This window comes from Larus michahellis, chromosome 20, assembly GCF_964199755.1.
Source record: "Larus michahellis chromosome 20, bLarMic1.1, whole genome shotgun sequence".
NCBI lineage: Eukaryota > Metazoa > Chordata > Aves > Charadriiformes > Laridae > Larus > Larus michahellis.
This window is the reverse complement of record NC_133915.1, coordinates 8,347,546-8,358,008: the sequence shown is the minus strand read 5'-3', so window position 1 is coordinate 8,358,008 and position 10,463 is coordinate 8,347,546. Positions and strand designations below refer to the sequence as shown.

The following is a 10,463-nucleotide window of genomic DNA, read 5'->3' as shown; positions in this document are numbered from 1 at the left end:
CCACACAAACCACTCTGAAATGACGCAGATGACATGTGAAAATGAATTTTATTGATGCCCTTGATGAAGGTTATATTTGCATTGAACATGCTCAGCAGTAAGGCCACCTGCTATGGCATTCATCATTTGCACTGGGACTTGCAATTCCACATGCAAGATGCCACTCATCCACTGCAAGTATCCATCACATGCAAACCAGAATGTATGTTATCCTTCGTTTAGGGTCACCTTGTTCTGTTCACAAGCATGAACTGTACATGGTGGACAGCCACCTTACAGATGCTGTAGTCGCATGTACAGCATCTTAGGGACAAGTTCTGCTACCACAGATAAAACGCATTGCCGTCTAGTGGCCAAAGAGCACATTACAGACAATATGGAATAGTGCAGATGCCTCTCATTTTATATTTATGCTGTACAGAAAGACGCAGCACAGACTGGAATGGGCAGGTGCAGCAACAGATCCTGCAGAAGAGATGGTCCCAGTGAAAATTCCAGCGTAGGCTTGAATCCACCTGCACAGCAGCTGAGTGGTACAGGAACTGGAATGAGATAGGACAGCCAGAAACACTACAAAGGTACCAGGACACAATTATCTCAAAGATATCAGCGAGCAGGAGAACAACAGTATCACCTTCATTTGTAATAGGCAGGCAGAGGCAAAAGGAGGTTCCAACAAGTTACTAGGATAGTGATCGTCTTCATTTAGATACAGCTTCAGTTTCCATCAAAGTGCTATGTCTCCACAAAAATTCTCCTGCCTCTCCCCTGACTCCCCAAAAAAGCTAGGAGAATCCCTACCTTCAAACACTGATGAAATACGAGAAGCAAAAATACATTCAGATGGCACCACCCATCAGTTACAAGATGACACGTGCTACAGTCACACCTTCATAGGATACCATACTAAGATTTGGATGTGTTTCCAGTCTATCTCCAGAGATTCAAGATACCTGATGACCAAGATGGCTTACAAAATATCTAGAAAAAGCATCCACTTCTTCCCTTCCTCCCTCTGTGGCACCATCCCCAATCTCAGACTTCTTTACTTCCCATCCTGGGTGGGACAATCTACCTTTCCACTTCTTCCAGTCCCTTTGAGGCAGAATGGCTAGATGATCTCTCTGCTGCCAAGAACTATACAGCTTTCCGCCCTAACACCCAGTGTTGGGGAAGGGCAGATGCCAGACCATCGCACCGGAGTTGAAATTTGTGGAAATTCAACTTTGTATCATCTACAAAGGGATAAAAGCCAACGAAAATATAAGGAAGAGGAGTTACAAAAGGCAACAAATCCCTAGAATTTCTTTTAAGACAGCAAAATGAAGGTGATACAAGCTTATGTAGCCGACTCACTAATCCCAAGGGACCTGAACACCTCTCCCATCTGCCATTGTTCCGAATACTTGAGATTCATCTAGGGATGAGATGGTTTCAGGTCAACCTTACTTTTCCCTGCTCCCCAGCACCCTAAGCACTGGCTCTCCTGCTCATGCTACTACAGGCAAGGGAGCAACCCTAAACAGATGGATGGGGTAAGAGGCTGCATCCAACAGCCACGGACAGGAGAAACAGGAAAGTGCTCTTCCTCACTATCGGAATCCTCTAGGTTCGGACTTGGAACTTGCCAGCCTTAGTCATGTATTTTATCCCCTTGAAGGGCTTGTACTTCTCCCCATACATGTCCAAGCGATTCACCTTCAGTCCTAAAGGCAAACAAACACAACATAAGACTGACTGCTGACACAAAGCAAGCAGACAGGCCTTCAGGATAAAGGAACAGAAGATCACGCTAGAAGTGCAGAAAGCACAGGGAAAGTTTTAGCAAGCAGTAAACAGAACGGAGAAAAGCTGACAACTGCTCATTGTCAGAATAATTCCTTACAGAACAAATCCACATATCTGTAGTCAAAGCACACAATTTTTTTACTTGAAGAACATGTTTCAGATAGAATGTACTTCAGAAGGCCTGCAGAGCTATTTCAGCTATGTGCAGAGTGAGCACTGCCACAGCAGAGAATATTCAGCTTCTTTACCTGACACTTACCAGATATAGCCAGCTGCTGAATTTTAAACTGCAAGTTAATGGTGGGGTTTTCATCTGGTTTTGATGTCCCAGCTTGCAAGCTCACACTCCCCTTGAGGCTTGGCAGCTTCTGGGGGTTTATTTTCCCCACATCCCATGACAGCAGCTTCAAGGGACAGAAAATGCAGCAGTGAAGCAGAAATGCCGTAACACCCTCTAAAGAAGAGTCCCCTTTTTGTTACTTTATGGAAAAGATCTTTGTCTTTGTATCTTGCCTTTCATATTGGACAGACACAGTACAGGTTTAAGGAGCAGCTGCCTTGGACTTTTGTTCTCTCTCCCTCTCTTTCCATGAGGTTCCCCAAAAGCCTACCATGAATGATATTTTCACTACTTGTGCTACAGGCCCCATTTCCTATGTGTAACAGTGACAACAATAATGCAGAATTGCCTCCTTTCCGAATGGCTGAAGCAGTGCTGCTTGAGGCTCTACTCCAGGTAAACCATCGAATTTAAGTTTGCAATAAGGAAAAGAAGTGAAGTTGAGGTGGGGCAGGCCAAACAACAAAACCAGAACACCCCAACACAAATAAAAACCCACTAACCAACCCAAATCCTCAGTGTTTGCAAAGGACATACAGTACTAGGCATGACAACTAGACATACAGAAGTTTGTAAAGCATCCACCAGACGAATGCCTCATCATACAATATCAGTTCTTGGATTTTCTGCACACACCAAGCAACCAGAACTACTTTCCAGTCAGACACCAAGCTATTTGTTGTGGGGATTAAGACAACTTCTAATATGCAATTTCCTCACCCCAAGAAAAGATACTGCTTTCAGAAAAACAACGTTCAAGGACATGTTTGTGTAAGCATGAACAGCTCAACTTCATTTGCCGAAAGGTAAAAAAGATTAAAAAAATATCTAATTTTTCTCTTTCGTCTCACCTTTGTAACTGGATCAAAGATATGTGTTCCCTGAGAGGGTGTAAGGGTCATATTTAAGACACCTTTTGGCATCTGGCTAGTGACCATCACTCCCTCTACAGTCTTCCCCATAGTCTGCTTCGGCCCCACTGTGATCTCAAAACGTCCCAGTGAGCTGTTATCACGGAAACTGATGTTGTGTTTAACGTAGACTGGAATTGCCACAAGACTAGAATAAAGACACGAACAGAAAGTCCTTGTCAATCTCTCACCTTCGTCATTGCTTTTCCTGATGCAGTCCTTGCCTTTCACACTGAAAACATTGGAAAACAATCTTCTTAAAAGAAAAGGAAATCCTACACTCATTTGTTTGATCTAAGAGCAAAGTCATAATCCTGTTCTCAAGTCGTAATTACACTTTTTTTTAATCAAGCTTCCCATGTCTTAGTTTTCTACCTCTACCAGACAGGTAACTACATCCAGCACAACAGGAGACTTGAGCAAAGGATGAGGAACGTTTTTGCATGTCACAAGCAAGCTGGCAAGTAATTCCAGGCAGTAGTACAGCAGCACTTGAACTTCACGTTTGTGCTTTCGGTTAGATATCCCACTCCTTTTCATTTACTTGAAAAGTCTGACAAAGCCTAACAAAATGCTTTAGCATCTGTAACCCCAACTAGTACTTGGTAAGCTGCTTCTAGTAGAAAAGAGTGCAAACAGCAGACAAGAACTTGTAATTCTATTAAGAGAGCTGTCAAAAAAACAAGATTACCAAACTATCTTGTTTTATTCTGAAAATTTTTTATAAACTTAGGAAATCAACAGCTTGGTTACTCCATACTGCCTAATTCTTTCCCTCTCTAGTTCATTTATCTGCTACTAGTCTTTGAAAAATGCTGGCTGACCAAAAAGAAACAATGGAATCACTGCTCTAATCAAGGACAAAACACAGGTTTTAAAAAAGGAAAAGTGCACGTTACAATGCGCCTCTACTTCATTTGGCACAACATGCCACCTGATCTGTAAAAGTAATTCCTTTCCCCTCCCACCCCCTTCAGCCAGGAAGATCCAAATTTTGTAATTCACAGCACTACATTTATCACCTACTTCTGAGCACTAACATGATAGGAGAGCAAGCGAAAGTTTCCATCAGGTGGAATGAAGGAGAGTATTCTCTCTGACTCCCAGCGCTTAAAACGCACACAAGGATGAAAGCTAACATCATCCAATAACCGAGGGTTCTGAAAGAAAAGAAAGTCACAAGGTTAGTGAAAGCAGTATTACTTAAAATAACCTCCTCTTCTTCTCCTCAGTCTTCTATCCATGAAGGGTCTACCATTTGACGCACTCTGCCCATCTGAAGGTATCTCCATTCAGACACGATAATCTGTTTGGTGCTGTTACATCTGTGCAATAGCAGTACTCAATAACCTCTATCCTATTTTAGAAAATTTAGTCATGTCAAATAATTACATTGATGCATACTCATAAAAAAAAAAAGATGGCCCTTTAGGATAGCTGCCTAAAGCACCACTGTATCTCAGAAACTTAGTCACAGCACACACTAACAGTACTTTTAACAAAGAATCTGAAAATAAAACCTTTAGGCTCAAAGTTGCTGAAGTTCACTATGCATTTCCATTGTCACTTCTTTCGCTTTTGTTTGGCATACCGAGGTTCTGATCTACTGGAATCCATCAGCATGAGACTGAGAACCTAGTATCAGGGCTGGGAAACCCTTTTCAAAATACTTAAATAAAGATACATCCTTGAGCTTTACCATGAAGGAAAGGGTAAGGTCTGGCATCCCAGTCAGCTTGACACAAGCATCAATCACCCCTTGGATTTCAGCAGTAATGGTGGAACCTGCGACAATAAAGCAAACACAGGAAGTTATGTGAACCTGATCAAACAAAACACAATGTAGAAAATCTGTCAATGAGGAGGACAGAAATTTATTATCTTTATGAAATGTCATGGCTCATTATGTTGCTTGCTCAACATTTTTCTCATTCCCAACCACTTCCGGAGAAGGTCCATATAAATAAGAACCACTGGCACCAGCAATGTCCATTTTGATGGCCAAGGACAATAGCTCCCAACCCTAACAAGACTAAAACGCACAAAAACTAAGGAGATAGCGCTATGCACAATCTTCGTTCACCTTCTATCTTCCTAATATAGAATTGCTTACAAGACCTCAGGAACGAGGACAAGTGAAAACCTTGGTACTTCTATAAAATTTGTGACTGAATAACACCTATGAGTTGGCAACGTTCCAGAGTAAGAATAGGAATAGAGTTTCCCCCACCCTTCGATAAGGGAGCTCCTCTTTGAAAACCTAAATCTCTCTTCAGGCGCTATCAGGACAAGTTACCATTGTCTTAGCCAGAAGCAACTTCCATACCTGATTTGTCAATGATTGCATCTATCTCCTCAACCACATCAAAATATGCCTCATTGTTGGTATATTTTACACCAGTACGTCTCCAAGGCACCACTGATAGCTGTCCGGTAGGAAGCTGGTCACCCACATTAGTGCTTCCTGGAAAAAGAAAGGCAATCACAACCACCACAGAAGTTAGACAATGCTCCAGAACAAGTAATTACCCTCCTATAACTTAATTGTAATTAATCCCTGAGAACCTCTTTCTCTTTGTAGGAGAGCAACTACTCTTCCAGACTCACTGTTTGTGTTCTACAATTTATCTCTCTCTTACATCCAACTCTAAAACATACCACAGTAAGGCACGGGGAAGCGTAACTAAAAAATAAAGCTACCCCGACAAAAAACCCACACCAAACTAACTCATCCAGGAAGTCATGTCATGGCTGTAACTGGACATGTAATCTGTTTGTTTGGGATAAAAAAAAGCGCAGCTTGTGCTGGAACTAGAAGGAACCTCAAAGCACTAACACAGGACTCCTTAAATACACCTATGCTGGGGTTTAGAATGGTATGGAACAACATGTTCTAGTTTACTTATGCAGGAATATTGCCACATGGCCTCCCTAGGTTATCTACTTTTTGTTTCCCTGTACCTGTGATGGTGTTGACAACTGTTCGCAGGATAGTTGGAGGTTTTATCAGTTCCTTAAGAATATTAGATTCTGTTGCCAGTGGAAAGCCATTGTCCAGCATCTCCTCCAGCACCTCATAAACCACCACCACGTTGTCCTTGATCATCACCTCTGAACAGACACCAAAATAATCCTGTGCAAAAGAAATAATTACTCAAAAACCTCTGAAAGAGAATCTTAGTGATCATTCAGTTTGGTGTCCTCCCACACAGAAATAAATCAATCCTCTTCTTGGAGGAGGTGAAACAACACTGAATCTCCATGTATTAGTACAAGCACATCAGACAGACTGACCACTCCAACAGACATGCACAGCTCTGAGCATACCTCTGCCACCACCCCAGAGAGCTGGCAAATCACCGCATCATCATACGCTCTTATTTCCTTTCTGTATAACAAGATTCCCTTTGATAGCTAAGAGATCTTTTAATTAGCACTTGAAAGTGGCTCAGCTGCAACCAATTAAGCAGCCACCTTAATATGAAAAACTTACTTCCTGCAGCCATTACTGAATTACGTGCAGTTATGCCTTTCATTACACTCCAGTATCAGATATCCTTCCTCAGCTGGTCTTTACCTACATTACTGTCAATATTTTAACCGGACAGCACTGCTGTTTGAGGAATTCAACCTCTCCTCCTCAAAGCTTTTCATTTACTTTTGTTATAATGCTTGCATACATGTGGTCAATACTACAATTGTTAACTTCAATTCTGTGAATATTTTCGAGAATTTGTTTTGACGTGGAATATAGGGGAAGCACAGCTTCACACCCTCTGCATATTCTGCCTAAGTCCACATTTGTTTTATAGGAGAACATTTCTGAAGTCTGTCTAGCACACTACCTGTGTTTTTTCATTCTGATACCACTCGGGATGCACAGACTGCTTACATATCCTAAGATGTATTAGACTAATAGCAGAAGTCCAGTATTATGAGAAGCCTGAAAAATAATTCTATCCAATCCATGTATCAAAACTCCCCTTCCTCATAATTTAAGAGGTGTATAAAGCAGAACCTCAGAACATGAATCATAAAGGATCCTCAGACTAATTTATTCCCCAGCTTGATTCCTCTACTGTTTCTTCAACTTCTACTCCAAAACAATAATTAGCAATATTAAAGTTTGCAGGAAAAATATACCAAGTCAAATGGTAAATCTGTAACACAATGTAGGTATAGAAATTAAGTGGAGATATTTCAGATTCGGCATATGTTACGGGAAGCATTCCCAATAACTCAGCAATTTAAAAAACTGAACATTTAATGTAATCATAGTTTTATTCTATGGGGACTTCATGCATCTTTCTGGAGAGCGATCAAGCGCACACAAACACAAGGAGATCAGGCATTCTGCACAAAGCGTGAGCGTACATAAACTGTGACGCTAGTCCTGCACTACAAACGCTATTTCTTTCTCAGACCTATCAGGTTTTAACATACAGCCAAGCCAGTGAGGACGACACACTCACGCCTTTGTCCTCTCACAAAAAACAAGGCCTAAACAACCGACATAGTACACTTTTGGCCTGAACAGCCAATCCATGTCCTGAACTGAGTGAAACATAACTCAGCCTACACTCGTGTTCCGATTGGCACCTGGAAGCAAAAACTCACATGATACCCATATTTCCTGTATTCTGGTAGGGATGCTGGTCACAAGACATTTCAAATCCAGACTACACACCCCTGTTCTTGGCAGGCAGCAGACAGACATCTTCACTATTTCCCTAAACTGCCCAGCAGGCATGTCAGCCATAGCGCAGAGGGAATATGGCTGCTCTGGGGCAACTCCCGTGACTCACTTCTTTAGGAAGCGGATACGCTTCCAAGGAATATCACTAGATATAAGTACTTTGGTCGGTTGTCACTAAGTGACATGGATACAAATTGCAAAACCTCCTTGTGAGAACAAGGCCCGCTTGGTCTTAGTCCACAGCTCCCAGAAGAGACCAGGCTGCAAAACAGAAATATGAGCCTTGACAAAACAGAAATATGAGTCTTGACTGGTGAAAGGTCCTTCCTGTGCACACTGGCTTATCTCCAATCCATCACCATCTCAAGCAGTGCGTTCCCAACCACGCAAGCCCACGAGACACACTCGAGATCCTCGCAGGTTCAGGATGTGAGTTAAGAAATGGGAAAAAGAGAGAATATTAATTGCTGCTAACTTGAAGAGCTCCCTTTCCCTGCCACCGCCTTGTTCTCCTCTACACCACGGCAGTGACCCGGGGCTCCCCCTCGCCCCCCGCCGGGGCTGGGCCGGGGACCCTCACCTGGAAGGTGTCGACGACGCGGTGCAGGAACTCGATGACGAAGAGAGGCGGCACCTCGCTCTGGATAACGGCCACGAAGAAGATCTTGTGGCGGTACACGCTGAGGAGGTAGTGGTGCGGCGTGGGGATCACCGGCGGCACGTTCTCCGCCTCCGAGGCCCTCTCCTGCGCCTCGAAGAAGTAGTCACAGACGGAGCGGCTGACGACGCTCTTCCAGTGCTTCTCCAGGAAGATGTCCCCCGAGGAGTTGATGAGGAACAGGCTGTGAATCATGGCTGCAACGGCCGGGCCCTCCCCAGCGGCGGCCGGAGCGCGGCCCGGCCTCCCCTCCGCGCACCGCCTCACGGTCCCCGCGTGCCCGCCCCCTCCCTGCCACCAGCCCCGCCCCGCAGCGCGCAGAGCTCCCCCTCACCTCCCCGGACGGGGCTTGGCCAGCGAGCGCGCTGACTGGGTGACCCACTAACAGCCGCGCCCGATAGGCCGATGAGAGGCGTGCGGCGTGATGACGCACGCGAACGGCACGCCGCCCTCGGCTCCGATTGGGCCAGCAGCCTGCTCGGGCACGCGCCCAGCAACGCCCCGCCAGCTGAGACGCCCGCCCACCGACACCACACGTCACGCGCCGCCGCCCGGCAGGGGGCGCCGCGGGGGAGCCCCGCCCACCGCCGCGCCACGGCCACGCGCCCTCCCGCGCCGCAGCAGCGCGGACGGGCTCTTGGCGGAGGCAGCCCCGCGTCCCCCCGGCCCGGCCCCCCCGACCGGGCGGTCAGAACGCCCCACGCTGGGCACAGAACCGTGCCCGCTTTGGGGGTAGGCAGCTACGCATAGTCTACAGAAGGTGTTAAGTGGCCCGGTTTCTGCAGAGGAGCAGCTGGTCGAACATCCTCCACTGTATTATTTTGCTGCTTTGTTCACCACAGAGTATTAACGCTACTGAAAACACAATCCAACTGGCACGAAAGTGACAATTGTCGTGCAAAATGCACCTAAACCCTGTGCCAAGCGATTCCTGTGCGGAACAAGAGCAGGCATTCCATGTTCATACAGCAGGTCTCTGCACTTCCGAGTCAGGCAGATGCCATTACAAATAATCTTCCAATTTTACTACTCTGCCGGGAACAAACATAAATACAAGAACAATGAAAAATAAGTCCTTTCTGTTCCTTTAAATAAGGTGTCTAAGCGTACAGCCTTTATTCCAGGGGAATAAAGGTCCAGCATGGAAAGGTCAGGGCTGAGTCTTTGCACCCAACTGCACTTCAAACCCTTTAATGAGCAACACCACCAATTCTGGAAGATGAGAAAGCTCGTGGATGGATTATGTCAGAATGCAAAACAACTGCACTGTTCAGAGTTTATATTAGATCTTATTTTCTATTGATATGTCGTACCTATTTTCCGCCCCCCCCAATGGCTCGGAGGTCAATTTATTTACTCTGACATTACCTTTTAATACTACTGTATGCATACATCCTTATTTAAAGTATCAGATAACAAGCGGTAGATGAGCTTTTTACAGCAGCAGAAAATAATGAAGGAGAAATGACCTATATATTAATTTCTCTTTTACAGTCATGATTTGTATCAAATGCATTTTTTAAACATCAAATGTTTTTTAAATGTCTAATTCAAATTACTGTAATGAATCAACAAAGGGGTAATAATTTGTAATTACACCACTTTAGATTTAGTACAATTCTTTATGATTTTAATATAAGCACTTTACTTTTAACATGAAGGTATTGTAAAGATTATTATATCCGTCTGTGAGGCTGTTGGAGACTATTATTGGGAGTCATATAGGTATCACAGACAGAAAGCGGCAGCACATAGTTAAACTGACCAACAACATAAAGCCTTTATACATTTGGCTCTCCGAGAAACTCACACCTTTCTGTTTTTAACCTGGACCTTAAAACCAACAGTCATGGGACATGTCTTTTCAATACAGGCATTTCTTTTTTGTCTCATGAAATGCAATTCAGTTTTGACTGTATTATACGTTACTTAAAAACTGACATTTCCCTCTGACTGCTTGCACCCATCACCAAAATTGTTAGTATTCCACCCAGTTCATGATATTGTCACTTCTGCATTTTTCCTATGGTTACTTCAGTTTCTTTAGCCATCAAGAACGCTGGTGCCAAT

At 44.2% G+C, this 10,463-nt stretch overlaps 1 protein-coding gene across 1 annotated transcript; it reads right to left on the bottom strand.

Annotated features, from left to right (window-relative positions):
- Positions 1-31: 31 nt before the first annotated feature.
- AP3M2 (adaptor related protein complex 3 subunit mu 2) lies at positions 32-8,687 on the bottom strand. The gene is made up of 8 exons (XM_074563566.1): positions 8,316-8,687; positions 6,001-6,172; positions 5,366-5,503; positions 4,739-4,824; positions 4,066-4,199; positions 2,980-3,187; positions 2,048-2,192; positions 32-1,706 (listed from the first exon to the last, which is right to left on the bottom strand). Exons 1-8 carry the CDS (start codon positions 8,586-8,588, stop codon positions 1,606-1,608), a joined length of 1,257 nt encoding a protein of 418 aa, XP_074419667.1. The 5' UTR covers positions 8,589-8,687; the 3' UTR covers positions 32-1,605.
- Between the last annotated feature and the right edge of the window lie 1,776 nt (positions 8,688-10,463).